Source organism: Scyliorhinus torazame, chromosome 12 (assembly GCF_047496885.1).
Source record: "Scyliorhinus torazame isolate Kashiwa2021f chromosome 12, sScyTor2.1, whole genome shotgun sequence".
NCBI classification, from domain to species: Eukaryota; Metazoa; Chordata; class Chondrichthyes; order Carcharhiniformes; family Scyliorhinidae; genus Scyliorhinus; species Scyliorhinus torazame.
Window position 1 is genome coordinate 23,742,907 of NC_092718.1, and position 16,453 is coordinate 23,759,359.

The window sequence follows — 16,453 nt, forward strand, 5'->3', positions numbered from 1 at the left end:
TGTTATAGACTAAAAACAAAAATGCACAAATTGGAAATCCGAAATAGATTTGGCCCCTTCGTTGAGTTTGGTATGTCTGCACTGGCATGTGTAGCACAAACATGTATTTTCATCTTTGTTGAAATTTATTTTTCTTTACATTTAGACTACCCATTTATTTTTTTCCAATCAAGGGGTAATTTAGTGTGGCTGATCCACCTAACCTGCACATCTTTAGGTTGTGGGGGTGAAACCCATGCAGACACTGGGAGAATGTGCAAACTCCACACAGTGACCTGGGACCGGGATCAAACCCGGTCCTCGGCGCCGTGAGGCAGCAGTTCTAACCACTGCACCACCATGCCGCCCATCTTTTGTTGAAAATTGGTGGAATTTCTTTTTCTCCTTTGGTTGGATCTTTCATCTAATTTAAGGGTTTTTGATTTTGCCTGATGTAAATATAAACATCCCTTTGGAGCAGAAGACTGTAAACGACATTGAATCATCTTTGCTCCATCAGTCAAGCTGTTGATTTCCTGTTATGTGCAAGAAAACATGGCCTGCTTAGTGAAAAAGCCATTCAGCAGAGGAGAGTTCTAAAGCCCTCTGATGTTTGTTTGGTTACTTTGGACTCACAGTATGCCGATTGACTATGAAGCGATACTGCAGTTTAATGAGCTGGACAGCAGGTGCTGCTGGGTAAATATTTGACTACGGCGCCATCTCCTGAACAAACACATTGCACTTAACTGACAATATTGTCCTTATCCTCTAAAGTGAATGTATTTATGTGTTGGGGCGAATTTAAAAAACTTAAGTTTAAATTTGTAGGTCATCACAGATTCAGATGAAGTAAATAAATTATTTAAATAGCTGTTACTTGATAAACTGTGCAGAGCGCAAGTGGAGATTTGATCTACACCTTTAATAGGATTACAACTTCTGACTTGTGGTGTAGACATCACAACTGGGACTAGCCTTGTCCTCAACCAGCATCCACTACTTGAGCATTCCAGGAGTGGTCACTGGAGAATGATCAAAAACTCCTGCTGAATTCCTGCTCTCTGGCTGAAACCTTCTGTCCTCGTTCACAGCTGGGATTTTTTGGTGCCGCTGAAAGTGAATGGAGTTTTGGCTGGAAGGCCAAATTTTCCATTCCTGCTTGCAAATGTGCTCTGCCTCGCGGCGAGCAGATGGGCACTGAGGCCCATTATAACAACATTACCATTCCTTAAGCTCAAACCAACTAATTCAACCAGGAATGGAGTTGAAACCTAGGATTTTTATGAACAATATGGTTCCATAACCATTTGTTAATCAGTGCTCTTACCAGCTGAGCCATTAAGGAAGCTAGAAAACCAATATGAAACCAAGCTGATTCTTTAGCTACAATCCTACAAAAGGGTCATGGTTGGAAATATTCTGAACTAGCTGATGTTTGGTTGTTTTTGTATAGCAAATTTTCAATGAATAACGGCAATTTCTAACATTCTATCTCTCTCTCTCTCACTTTCCTTTCAGAGAAAAAGGAAAATGTCATGTTTGTATTAACTCTGCACGGTGGTCACCTTGGATTCTTTGAAGGAGCAGTGCTCTTCCCAAAACCTTTAACTTGGATGGATAAACTTATTGTAGAATACACAAATGCCATCTGTCACTGGGAAAAAAACAAGCCACAGTGTACAGGAGCCGGAGACCAGAGCTGCTCGGACCACAGTGATTGAGCGTTGCACAGACTTGATTTGCCAAACTCTCTCTCTCTCTCTCTCTCTCTCTCTCTCTCTCTCCAATCATTATCTTGTTATCATCATTACATTCCTGATCTGGGTTTGACTACTTTAAAACTAATCCCTGCTGTTAATGTAGTTCAACCAGCAGAATTATACTCATCACAATTGTTTAAATATGATTGCAAAACCCTTTTCTATGCCTTTCTCCACTAAAAGCAACTTTGAGCACACACAAAATGATGACTCACTGAGTTTGCACAACAGTCTTGTACTGAAAGGGACAAGAGTTACTGTTACCAAAGGTATATCTGGTGCCAGTAGGTTTGGAGCAAATGAGCCACATTTACGGTTCCCAGAAGTTAAACTTGTGTTTTGCAGGAGCTCATTTGTTTAAAAATTGTGCCTTCTCTTATATATTTTTTAATTTATGAAAAAAGGCATTTATTTTTCTGCCCTACCAAGAGACCCAGTTTTGGTCATTTGATCAGATTAAGTGCAGTAAAGTTTTTTTTTTTTAATTTTTAAAAATTAATTTGCAAAGTGAAGACTTCCAATGATTTTTGTCTTTTTAGAGAAAAATGTAGAATTCTCACTCGGGGAAACTCTTGCAAAACTATACTTCCGTTGCTCCTCCATGGCAGGTAGTCCAGATTTACAGGTGAGCTGTACGATCTGCAGCTGTGGTGCAATTTGCCTCTGGGATGAGTGTCTCAAACTCGTGTTTGCATTGCCGTGGCACTTATTACTACACTGTTTTGATCACAGTTTTAGCCTTTAAAAAGAAAAACACAGTCCAATGGATATTATTTTGAAAATAATTATCACGTGCAATTTCCATTTAACCTATAAATGTCTACCTTTTTGTAAAATTTTGAAATGCAGTGGTATGGAAGCTGCTACGACTGACTCATGGGCATAAATGTGGAAACTATCTACATTTATTGAAAAATAATTTTTTAAGTGTTATGTATTCTCTGTTTATAAATGTTGACAGATAGCGAGATCATTCCACAGGAATAAGCTCAGTCATTCCAGCAAGTATAAAGTTAGTCCTGAGTTCCAAATTCTCTTATTCTGATTGATGGCCTGTTCTGTTGCCTGGTCGATATTTTGTGACTGCATAGCCCTTAATATGTTCAAATCAAAGAAATGTGAAATGGTGTAAGTTGCCGAGTGGTTTGTTACATTGCTAACTCATGATCAATCCATGAAGTTTATTTGTAGTCTGTACTATAAACCTGTTTCCCAGGTTTATTCCTGATCGATGCTGAGTTAGCTGATTTCAGTTAGAGAAACAATGGGAAACGTTTCAGTTGGACACTACATTCCTCGGACTAAATGGAACAATCATCGCCTTCCTCTCTCTGATTACTATCCAATCGTTTCTGCAGCCTACCGTAACCCGTTATCTAGGAATGAACACGGGTGTGGTACAAGAATGCAATTGCTGTCTGTGGAATTGAGGTAGCATGATCAGGAGAGGAGGACATTGAGAAATTTGTTATCCCAGATTGATCAACTGATGACTCATTCCTCTCCTTCACCAAACAGCATTGTCCATTTCCAGAAACAGCTGTGCAATCTGTGCAATATTTAGTCTGTCAACCAACAGTCAATGAGTATCAAATTTAATTGAACATCCGGTTATGATTTGGGGGCTTCAGTGCTTCCTAGGTGTACGGCATTGGTCAGAGAGTCAAGCAGGCTGTTATCAGAGATTCTTGAATTGCTCTCGAGCACAGAAAATATATTTATTGTTAAATTATTAAACCAGCGTATTTAAACAAAATACCCAGCTAGTGTCATCAGAAAGCATTCCCCTTTGTATGATGTACATAATCACTAGGTAAACCACATTCCATTTTTATTTTAAACTAACATATCCATTCAGACTTATTTTATCCTCAATACTCCTCTTGACTGGTTGAACCAAACACTTGTTGCCTTTAGATTCAATACTAAGCTATATGTGTTTCCCAAAATCTTTGTTATCCCCTTGAATCAGAACCAGTTGGCTTTGCAGTGGGGAAACCAAAGTACTACAATTCAATTTTGCTTATTAAAACTATATACAATGAAAGGCAGAAATCAAATTGAAGTTAATCAAGATTTGTGAATCATTGTGACTTGCAAAACTGCTCTAGAAATTCTGTCAATCATTGTATTGGCCACAGAATTCATATACATTTAACCATTATAAAAGCAAAAATATCCAACTTGTATGTATGCTGCATCCAGTAATGTTTATCTGTCATGTGGAATGAACTCCAACTTGTTCATGTCAATAGGTTAGTTAACTGAAGACTGTTGAGTACGTTTGTATTTAGTCTCCATCATGATGCCAGCAGCAGTCTTTGTGGCACAGGGTCTCCTTTTACTAAGTTCAAAATATGTACAATTCTGCACTTGTGTTGGCTGTCTCCAACTTAAGAAGGAAACTCATTCATTTGAACCTTGGTGTTCTAAGATTTGAGAGCAGATTATGAATCAGTCCCTCGTTTTCAATGCTGTCCGGTTAGCCTTATAAGAATAATAAGAGACAGTAAAAACATCTGTTTATGGATACATAAGTTAATGTCATTTCTGGGCCGTCCTCCTCATTCTCTAAGTATGGCAAAGTATTGGTAACAATTTAGTCAACTGAAGCATTTTTAACATTATAGTTAGAACTGCTAATACCAGAAGAAACATTTGTTTCTGATCAGGTAATTAGTGCCTCAAATGTTATGTACAGGCAGCGTACAAAGTGACATCTAGACAGCCAGTTACGGATAGAACTCTGCTCCGTGTCTAACTGTCTGCATCTGGGTGATTTTTGAATAGCGTTTAATATCTGAATTTATCTGCTTGAAAACTATTGGTGTATCAACTGTTACAAAATCATAATTCTCAACATTTTGAAGCTATTTACCAATTTGCTTGATGTTATCCATTTAAATGAGGGGAAATGGTAGCTTTAAGCTGCTGTAGTCAAACTCCTCATTCCCTGGATTCTCTTTTGGTGTCCTTGGTCCTTGATGCTTGTTTTTGTTTACATACTTTCCTGGTACTTTTTTTTTTGGATGCCTCTACTCATTTGTACTTATTACATCGACCCACCATCTACATGTAAGTGAAGACCAAAGAAAATCTACCTCCATTATCTTATGATTAGCAGTTTTGTCCTTCAATTGAACCTGCATCTGAATGGGAGTTATGATGTGCCATACAAGTGGGATATGATGAGCTAGACCTGGTGTTTTGGTGGTATCTGTTGAATGTTTGTAATTTGAAATGCATCCATGCAATTATGACTTCCAGTTCTTGCATAGAGTATGTTCTCAAGTTTGAGGTAATAAATTTAGGAGTGGCAGTAATGGTTCACGTTAGCATTCCAAAGATACTTAGCCAGCATAGTTGGTACACAATGTTTTAGGCTAGGTAAAATTGCATGCAGCATTTTGCTTGATTCTGTGTAACCTATTCAGTGTAACCTATCTATGAAAGAAATCTTTTTCCCAAGGCCCACTGATAAAAGATTAGGGCAATAAGAAAGAAGGTTTTACTTACTGTTAGTTAAGCAATGAAAGTGGTATTTCAGCTGTGTTTTTCTGTGCTCAGTTTAGCTGTAGATCAATTTGGTGCTGCAGTGGCATTAGGGAATTGAACGTGAGGTTGTGTTGCTGAATATAACGTACTTCAGGATAAATAGTGACAGTAACTTGACAGTTGAGAGTAATGGCAACTACGTTGGAAGGGTACCTTGTCGCGGTCTGTTGGTTGAGATTTTACCCATGATATTTAGGCAATTGGGTGTGGTTTTTGTTTCACTCAGTAAAAATCACAACTTGTGTGTAAAAGCAGATGCTGTATTTCCCTTGTGTTGTCCGTTTTGTTTTTGAGTAATTCACTGAGACTTTAGTCTCTGTTACTTGGGCTAAAATTTGGATATTAGCTATCTTGTAATAGAACCATTTTCAGTACATGTTGGAGGATCAGCTGCAATAGGTCATGGGCATGCTGTTGGTAATTTTGCTTTTGGTAAAATTGTTTTGTTTTATGGAGGATTTTGAATGTATAGAATTGCTATTTGCATGATCGAACAAGCAGTTTGTACTTTTCAATGATTGTGCCAGGATCTAATTATTTAAAACAAATACCTTTTTATTATAAACTTTCTTTATAATTGCAATACCTTCATCAACTTTGATATTTCAGCATTGTGTTGTATTTGGAATTGCTTCTATAAGGTAAGGATATTCCAGTGATGGGGTGTAGTACACAAGAGCACTTTTACTGTCTTTTTAATGAGTTAGGCCTATTTTTTAAAAAATAGTTTTAAAAAACCAGTGAGCTCGTGTTTTTTTTTAAATGTAGGGTTTTGCCTATCTTTTGACCAACCTGCCAATGCGAGATCTTTCTTCCACAGCTCATTGTTAAAGATTAAGGCATGGGGGTGAGGATTTATCTGCCATTTTTATACTTAGCCTTGTTTCAGGAGAGTAAATTTGATGTATAGTAGTCCAGGATCTGTATTTGTGTAACATAAAAGTACAATTTTTACTTGTGTCTTTAAAGGCTAGATAAAGCTGTCCCTAAGATTTCAGTCAAGTAAGACATGAGATTTTCTAGGGTGGCATTTGAAGAATTACGAGCATTATACAAGGATTTTAACATAAAATGTGGTTGTGCTTGTACCAAATAAATCCCAGTTTAAGCACAGCAGTACATCTTGAATATTTTCCTATGTATGTACAAATCCTGTGATGCATTAACTATAAATATATGTACTCTATCTAGTCAAGGTTTGCAGCAATGATTGGAGCTTTGCTTTGAGCTACCAGTTATTGAATAAGTTATCAGTGATGTTGGCCATTCTTCTCACTACTATTTTGATTTTAGCCTTTCTTGTTCTGTTAATGTTGGTAGAAAACTTTGTTCACGAATGAGACTATGGTAAAACTAAAGACGTTATTCACAAAGTGTGCTTAAAACCATTTTTACAGTCTGCTAATACCTCAGCCATGTTGGGAGTTGGCAGCACCAGCAAAATATAGGTGGCTTCAAAATCTGAATAAACCTGCCTCCCTCATTTCAAGTTATGTTTAATAGCACCAAGCCCCTTTTGCTAGCTTCTTAGTCCTGACCAGAGGGTCTTAAATTCCCCCCCCAAATTTTAAATTTGAGTGTTTATGTTCTGCTCTCCAACTGGTGAGAGCTAAAGCTTTCGTCCTGAGCAGAGGAAGTCTGTATCCTTGATATAATGAATGACACAACTGCAAGTATCTTTGGTGTTTGCAATGGGGTTTGGTCTTCAAGCTGCCATTGCAATGGTGTAGCAAGGAGTTGGTTGTGATTTGTAAACCAACTCCAAATCCAACTAAAGAGAATGTCCAATGAATTCTCTATTTTTAATGCTCCTTTTTCTCTTTGGACTTTTACCATATTTCCAGAATAAAAAGGGGCAAATATTTTCAGCTGCCCATGTATCAGACTTAATTGTAACTAAAAGTCAGAAACCCAAAACATATTTTAAATCTTGTAATGACTTGTAATGCCCTTAATGTTATTGCCATTCATATTGTCTCAGGGACTTCCCTTTTAGATACCCGTATATGGCAACAAAGTTCATTCTGCATTTTGATGAAAACCAGTTTCTTGATTATTTGTATTTAGTTCAATATTATAGGTTGTGGGTTCCAATTTCTATTTCAGAGTTGCAATTTCTAATAAGACCATATCAGAAAATGTAATGCCAATTACTCACTGACTATTTAAACATTGTGGAGGTTCTAGAGTAATCCAGATTAACTTTTAATCGGGCTAATATCTGCAATGTCTCTCACTAGCACAGTGTTGTGGAAAGGCATGACTTTCGCAAGGTTCTACATCTTAAGTGTTATTTGTATTATTTTGTGTTCCGCGCATCTTGCTCAGGAGGACACCTAGCCTTTGTTCATTTTTGTCTATTGTCTTACTCCCAGGGATAGGGCCAACATTTTCTCCCCAACTTTTATTGCACTTCAAAAGTAATTTTCGGTGAAGCACTTTTAGGATATGGTGACAAATCATGGTGTTTCTTTCTTCACAAAGAAAATTTATAGTAGTTTATTGTTAAATAATGTAAATTTATACAGTAACACAGATTACTTAAACCTTTTCCTCTTTCATTCTCTTTCTTGCATCCCTTCCCTGCCTTTTAAAATATTAGAACTGTAGGCTTAATTATGCCTAAGTTGCACAAATATAACTTTCCCACATACTTGCACAATTTTCATGTTATATTTTTGGGGATTATTGTTGAACAATATTTTATTTCCTGCAATTCTTATTGTTTTAGTGTAATGAAAGCAGGTTTTGAAGATGCACCAAGAGTTTCATTGTACTTGAGCTGTTCTACTCAGGAAGTGTGCACATGTTGAGTAACGTCGTTCTATTGATTCCAGTTTGCCTTTTTCTAATTTTGTGGGGGAAAAATTCTCCTTTATTTCTGGATCATATCACAGAATAGAACTTTAAAAGATAGCTTGCACTGAGAATCTAGAATTCCAGAGACTGAAATCCCCACTCACGTTTGATAGTGAGAAAGAACTTGCATTTGTTAAGTGCCTTTCATGCTCTCAGGGTGTCATAGAATATTTCACAGCAAATTAAATACTTTGAAGTGTAGTAACTGGGTGCTGTGTTTCTCTACATCGCAGTTTGCACACGTAATGTTGGTCAAGAAATGGAGAAACCTTCCTACCTCCCTACCTCCCACTGCAAATGATGCCATGGGATCTTTAATGCCCACTTAAGAGGGCAGTTAGCATCTTGCTGAATTCTACCCACTGCACTAATCTCTCTTTGCACTTCTCTAATTTTGCCGTTTTTTGACTGCAAGGCGATGTGCCTCCTTGTAGTTTAGGAAGCCCCCATAGAGGGAGAAGAATTGCACACAATGACCAGAATGCAATGTCATCCTTGTGACACACCTCTCTCTTCATTTACACTTGCTAAGTTACAAGTACAACCCTCACACAACTTTTAAGATTTGCATTAAGTATACATTAATGAAAAGCTTGTCATATTCATCTCTGGGTATGGAGATCATGTTGTAGGTTGGCAAATTAAATTTTAAGTTGTACATTGCAGATTTGAAATAAAACTACTTTTGATATGAACCTGTTGATGTGAAATTACAAAAGATTTTATTAGGGCAGTTTGACTGGCGCTGCTTCAAACTTTGTTTTTTTAAAAATCCCTCAGCCCTTCTCAAAGTGGGTGTATAACTTTAGTCCTTTATTTATGTTGAATGTTCCTTTTATATTGTATAACATCAGCTCTGATCTATAGTTTCATCCAATGAAATAAGGATTATTGGTGGGAACCCAAGGAATCATTAACCATAATATTTAGAAAAAGAACACTACAGCTTTAAAAAAATCTCAATTAAAATGCGAGTACATTTTTGGCAGCCCCCCCCCCCCCCCCCCACACACACACACACACGCGCACGCACACAAGCAAACCATTACCAGCTCCCACATGGAAACTGATGTAACTATCTTTCTACAAGTATGATTAGTAACACTTTGTTCGGTTTGTCCTGGCCAGTGCCATACAAGGTTCTACTATAAAGCTTTCTGAATAATGCAGTAACGTTCACTTGAGCTTTCGGGACTTTTATATACTTGCCTTCACTTTGCTGTGGTGGGGTTAAGCTCCAAAGCATCAAACTGAAAAATTTTTGAAACCTTCTGCCTGTTTTAAGTTTCGTAAGAGTTGAAACTAAACTCTGCGAATGGCAGAAAATATTAAATGAAGTTAGGAAAAAGATACCACCTATATCAGAAAACTTTGGATGAATACTGAAATATTTAACATGTCTCTTTCAGATGCTGACTAGCCGTTGTGCAGTTCCAATACTTTCTGGGTTATTTAAGGTTGGGAGCAAGAGCCTTCTCTATCTGTAGGTCTGTCAAAATCCCCATCACGCAGGTCTGTCAAAATCCCCATCACGCATAGCTTTTCAATTAAAAGGGTTTTCTCTCCGTTGGGCTGGATTTGAGCCCAGGTGTAAGCTTGGGTGATTGGCTTTGTTCCTTGCTTTTTTATGTTTTGGTACTGAAGGTCTGTTAGGGTCTAACCCAGAAAAATACATTTCACCTGGTTTTGAATTGTGTTCTGGATTGTAATGCATTATGATTTAACCCTACCATTTAACTTTTAGATTGAACCTCGAGTATGTTTTGTCATGTCATTTCAGTTCCTATACAGAAATATTCAAAACTAGAACAGAATTGGAAGATAATTTTCTTGCTACCTCCTATTTTCATCCTTCCACAGGCTGTTCACTGCCAAATGCATTTCTCCATACAGGAGAAAGTCTGAGGCACAATCTCCCACTGGCAGATATTGGCACACTATGCCAGGGAATGAGGTGGGGACTGAATTTGCAATCTGGCATATGTGCGCAGAGGGATGGCAGGGTGAAATCAAGTTTGAGTCTATTTTCTAACCACTGGGTTCACTAATTGCTGCATCGAAGCATTGAGCAGAGGCCAGATGCTGTTCCACCAGAGGGCTCATCAGAGAACCATCATCATTACTAACAACTGGTTGAAAGCAGCACAGTAGGAGACCAGAAGGGGTGGGGGCTGCTTGTGCTTCATTGTTATATTTGCTACATGGCCTTAGGACACCAAAAGCGGGCAATATATGAAAATAAAATCCAGAAAGAAAGCAGTGGCCTCTGACTTACCCTGTCTCTAGGTAATGCACCTTGTATTTGACTACAGATGAAACTTGCCCAACTGAGACCAGCAATTCAAATGATTGAGCTGCCCTGGGGCTTGAACTTGTGCCTTTGTAGTTGGAAAATAGTCTATCCATGCTGAAAGGTATTCAATTCAGAATGAAGTTGAGACATGCTAATGAAAATATTACAGCCTTTTGAAAACTGGCAGCATAAATCTGTTTCTTTGTAGTCCTCCGTGTTTCCATGTGTAATTTAATAAGGAACTAGCTCAATTTTGTCCAGTTTTCCTTGTGGCTGATGGTGTCGTTTTTTAGTCCTGTTTTTAGAAGGAGCAGATGTCATGTTAGATGGTTACGCACGATTTGAATGCATGGCTCCATTTCATTTGTCTCCCACTTTGAAATTTGCACAACATCCAGTGGAGTATGTAAATTGACAGACTTGAAACTGAGCTAAGGCTGACGAATACCAGAGTGCCAATTATCAGATCCTGAACAAGCAACATGCATGTAAAAATGACCTTGGACAACGGAACAGGTGTCAGAATGATACTTGGAGATCATAATCTTAGAGGCCTGCGTATCCAAAGTGCCAGTACAAAGTATAATCTAAATAAAATACAAAGTATCAGGCAGAGGAAAGGGGGGAGGTGGGCAGGATGCAGAAGAGAGGGCATTTGAAAATACAGGTATGTCCAATTTAAAGTTGGGTGTATGTGTGAGGTGAAAATTCTAAGTACTTAGGATATGTTCCAAATCAACGTAGCTGCATTCACCAAATGCGTACCCCTCAGGCTGAAAAGCATGTATTTATCTTGGAGAGTTGGTATTGGAGACCTTTAGTGGAGACCCCACTGGCGCAATGGCCTGCTTGATATGTTATTCCAGGAGAGTCAAACTGTCAAGTGTGATTGAGTTTTATTCAGTACCACAAAATCGATAGGGAATTACAGCAAGAAGCAACTAGCAATGCAATGTTCTGAATATCACAATGTTTACCTACATGTGTGGGATGGAAGTTTGTTCTTTGTGTTGATTTTTTAAAAACAATTTGCTTATTGACTTGTATGGAATTGTGCAATGTATTTAAATAGTTAAACTAACTATTTTCTTTATTGCATTAAAATGGTTGCAGAATTTTATAGAATTTTTTTTCTGAATTTGTTGGTTTGAATTCTCAATTGTTGAAATAAAAGTTGTAACTCTGATGATTAATACACATGTCTCAATGTTTCTCCTTGTTTAGTAAATTTACCCATGCTGTGTATTTGACTCTAGTCTGAAGCAGTTAATGAGAAACACCCCTATGGTACCAAGCACCCTTTTTTTTTTTCTATTACCAACTGTCCAGCAGCCTTAAGTGAGGTTGCTAGTTTGAAAAGAGAAACCACTTGCATTACATAACACCTTTTGCAACCTCAGGATGGTCCAAAGCACTTTATGAACAGAAGTAGCTTATTAAAAAAAAAAATGTCACTGTTGCAATGGAGGGAAGTTAGCAGACGGTTTACAAAGAACAAAGAAAAGTACAGCACAGGAAGAGGCCCATGCCGATCATGATGCCCTAACTTTAAAAAAAAAAACCTTCTGTCCTTGGTCCGTATTCCTATATTTCCTCCCTATTCTTGTATCTATCCAGATGCCTGTTAATGTTGCTAATTGCCTGCTTCCACCACATCCTCTGGCAGCGTATTCCAGGCACACACTAGGTGGAAAAACAGAACCTGCACATCTCCCTTCAACTTTCACCCCCTCACCTTGAACCTGTGCCCCCTTGTAATTGACGCTTTCACCCTTGCCTCTGACTATCCACCCTGTCCATATCTGTCATAATTTTGTAGACCTCTATCAGGTCTCCCCTCAGCCTCCATCTTTCCAGTGAAAACTATCCTAGTTTATTCAATCTCTCATATCCAACACCCTTGAGACCAGGCTACATCTTGGTGAAGCTTCTTTGCAGTCTCTCCAAAACTTCCACGTCCTTCTGTGACCAGAACTGCACACAAGACTCCAAATGCGGTCTAACAAAGGTTTTGTGTAGCTGCAATATGGTTTCCCAACTCTTGTACTTAACGCCCCGGCTGATGAATGCAAGCATGTCATATGCCTTCTTAATTAGCTTGGCCACCTGTGTTGCCACTTTTAGGGAACTGTGGACCTGCACGCCCAGATCCCTCTATGTTAATGTTCCGAAGGGTTCTGCCGTTTACAGTATAATTCATACCTAGATTTGATCCTCCAAAATGCATCACCTCTCATTTGTCCGGATTAAATGCCACCTGCCATTTCTGGCCCTGCATCATAAGAACTAGAAGCAGGAGTAGGCCATCTGGCCCCTCGAGCAAGCTCCACCTTTCAATGAGATCATGGCTGATCTTTTGTGGACTCAGCTCCACTTTCCGGCCCGAACACCATAACCCTTAATCCCTTTATTCTTCAAAAAACGATCTATCTTTATCTTAAAAACATTTAATGAAGGAGCCTTGACTGCTTCACTGGGCAAGGAATTCCATAGATTCACAACCCTTTGGGTGAAGAAGTTCCTCCTAAACTCAGTCCTAAATCTACTTCCCCTTATTTTGAGGCTATGCCCCCTAGTTCTGCTTTCACCCGCCAGTGGAAACAACCTGCCCGCATCTATCCTATCTATTCCCTTCATAATTTTATATGTTTCGATAAGATCCCCTTCATCCTTCTAAATTCCAACGAGTACAGTCCCAGTCTACTAAACCTCTCATAATCCAACCCCTTCAGCTCTGGGATTAACCTAGTGAATCTCCTGCACACCACCCAGTGCCAGTACGTCCTTTCTCAAGTAAGGAGACCAAAACTGAACACACTACTCCAAGTGTGGCCTCACTAACATCTTATACAATTGCAGCATAACCTCCCTAGTCTTAAACTCCATCCCTCTAGCAATGAAGGACAAAATTCCATTTGCCTTCTTAATTACTTGTTGCACCTGTAAACCAACCTTTTGCGACTCGTGCACTAGCACACCCAGGTCTCTCTGCACAGCAGCATGTTTTAATATTTTATCATTTAAATAATAATCCCTTTTGCTGTTATTCCTACCAAAATGGATAACCTCACATTTGTCAACATTGTATTCCATCTGCCAGACCCTAGCCCATTCACTTAGCCAATCCAAATCCCTCTGCAGACTTCCAGTATCCTCTGCACTTTTTGCTTTACCACTTATCTTAGTGTCGTCTGCAAACTTGGACACATTGCCCTTGGTCCCCAACTCCAAATCATCTATGTAAATTGTGAACAGTTGTGGGCCCAACACTGATCCCTGAGGGACACCACTAGCTACTGATTGCCAACCAGACAAACACCCATTAATCCCCACTCTTTGCTTTCTATTAATTAACCAATCCTCTAACCATGCTACTACTTTCCCCTTAATGCCATGCATCTTTATCTTATGCAGCAACCTTTTGTGTGGCACCTTGTCAAAGGCTTTCTGGAAATCCAGATATACCACATCCATTGGCTCCCCGTTATCTACCGCACTGGTAATGTCCTCAAAAAATTCCACTAAATTAGTTAGGCACGACCTGCCCTTTATGAACCCATGCTGCGTCTGCCCAATGGGACAATTTCCATCCAGATGCCTCGCTATTTCTTCCTTGATGATAGATTCCAGCATCTCCCCTACTACTGAAGTTAAGCTAACTGGCCTATAATTACCCGCTTTCTGCCTACCTCCTTTTTTAAACAGTGGTGTCATGTTTGCTAATTTCCAATCCGCCGGGACCACCCGAGCCTAGTGAATTTTGGTAAATTATCACTAGTGCATTTGCAATTTCCCTAGCCATCTCTTTTAGCACTCTGGGATGCATTCCATGAGGGCCAGGAGACCTGTCTACCTTTAGCCCCATTAGCTTGCCCATCACTACCTCCTTGGTGATAACAATCCTCTCAAAGTCCTCACCTGTCATAGCCTCATTTCCATCAGTCACTGGCATGTTATTTGTGTCTTCCACTGTGAAGACCGACCCAAGAAACCTGTTCAGTTCCTCAGCCATTTCCTCATCTCCCATTATTAAATCTCCCTTCTCATCCTCTAAAGGACCAATATTTACCTTAGCGACTCTTTTTTGTTTTATATATTTGTAGAAACTTTTACTATCTGTTTTTATATTCTGAGCAAGTTTACTCTCATAATCTATCTTACTCTTTATAGCTTTTTTAGTAGCTTTCTGTTGCCCCCTAAAGATGTCCCAGTCCTCTAGTCTCCCACTAATCTTTGCTACTTTGTATGCTTTTCCCTTCAATTTGATACTCTCCCTTATTTCCTTAGATATTCACGGTCGGTTTTCCCTCTTTCTACCGTCCCTCCTTTTTGTTGGTAAACCTTTGCTGAGCACTCTGAAAAATCGCTTGGAAGGTTCTCCACTGTTCCGCAACTGTTTCACCAAAAAGTCTTTGCTCCCAGTCTACCTTAGCTAGTTCTTCTCTCATCCCATTGTAATCTCCTTTGTTTAAGCACAAAACACTAGTGCTTGATTTTACCTTCTCACCCTCCATCTGTATTTTAAATTCCACCATATTGTGATCGCTCCTTCCGAGAGGATCCCTAACTATGAGATCCTGAATCAATCCTGTCTCATTACACAGGACCAGATCTAGGACCGCTTGTTCCCTCGTAGGTTCCAATACATACTGTTCTAGGAAACTATTGCGGATACATTCTATAAACTCCTCCTCAAGGCTGCCTTGACCGACCTGGTTAAACCAATCGACATGTAGATTAAAATCCCCCATGATAACTTCTGTACCATTTCTACATGCAATCAGTTATTTCTTTGTTTATTGCCTGCCCCACCATAATATTACTATTTGGTGGCCTATAGACTACTATCAGTGACTTTTTCGCCTTACTATTGCTGATTTTCATCCAAATGGATTCAACCTTATCCTCCATAGCACCAATGTCATCCCTTACTGTTGCCCGGATGTCATCCTTAATTAACAGAGCTACACCACCTCCCTTACCATCCACTCTGCCCTTCCGAATAGTTTGATACCCTCGGATATTTAACTCCCAGTCGTGACCATCCTTTAACCATGTTTCAGTAATGGCCATTAAATCATAATCATTCAGGATGGTTTGCGCCATCAACTCATTTACCTTATTCCGAATACTACGAGCATTCAGGTAAAGTACACATGTTGGCTTTTTTACCTCTGTTCTGAATCTTAACTCCTCGATCAGTAACCTCTCCTAAGTTATATTTCCTCTTAACCTTTATCCTAATTTTCCTTGTCGTTGAACCCATATCTTCATGTAACAACCTGCCGCATCGCTTACCATTAATGTTTTCACGTCCCGTTTTATTCCTTTTAGTATTCTTGGTCCTATTCACTGAGCTCCCCTCAGTCACTGTACCTTGTACTGTTGCCCTTTTTGATTTTTGACTATGGCTTCTCTGCCCATCAACGGGGCCGAGGTGGAGATGGTTAGCAGTTTCAAATTCCTAGGGGTGCACATCTCCCAAAATCTGTCCTGGCCCACCCAAGTCGACGCTACCACCAAGAAAGCACAACAGCGCCTATACTTCCTCAGGAAACTAAGGAAGTTCGGCATGTCCACATTAACCCTTACCAACTTTTACACATGCACCATAGAAATCATCCTATCGGGCTGCATCACAGCCTGGTATGGCAACTGCTTGGCCCAGGCCCGCAAGAAACTTCAGAGAGTCGTGAACATCGCCCAGTCCATCACTCGAACCTGCCTCCCATCCATTGACTCCATCTACACCTCCCGCTGCCTGGGAAAAGCGGGCAGCATAATCAAAGATCCCTCCCACCCGGCTTACTCACTCTTCCAACTTCTTCCGTCGGGCAGGAGATACAGAAGTCTGAGAACACGCACGAACAGACTCAAAAACAGCTTCCCCACTGTCACCAGACTCCTAAATGACCCTTTTATGGACTGGCCTCATTAATACTACACCCTGTATGCTTCATCCGATGCCAGTGCTTATGTAGTTACATTGTATATGTTGTGTTGC

The 16,453-nt window shown here is 39.5% G+C and overlaps 1 protein-coding gene across 4 annotated transcripts in view; it reads left to right on the forward strand.

The window, feature by feature from the left end:
* Window positions 1-16,453, forward strand: part of LOC140387435 (monoacylglycerol lipase ABHD2-like) — a 187,346-nt gene that overhangs the window by 98,202 nt on the left and 72,691 nt on the right. For 3 of the 4 annotated variants that reach the window (XM_072470535.1, XM_072470536.1, XM_072470537.1), the window contains exon 11: window positions 1,501-11,644. The exons of the other annotated variant lie outside the window; for it this stretch is intronic. In XM_072470535.1, the coding sequence (XP_072326636.1) occupies window positions 1,501-1,703 (203 nt within the window). In that variant the 3' untranslated portion in view covers window positions 1,704-11,644. Of the gene's footprint in view, window positions 1-1,500; window positions 11,645-16,453 lie in introns of those variants that run through there. 4 annotated transcript variants of the gene reach the window in all.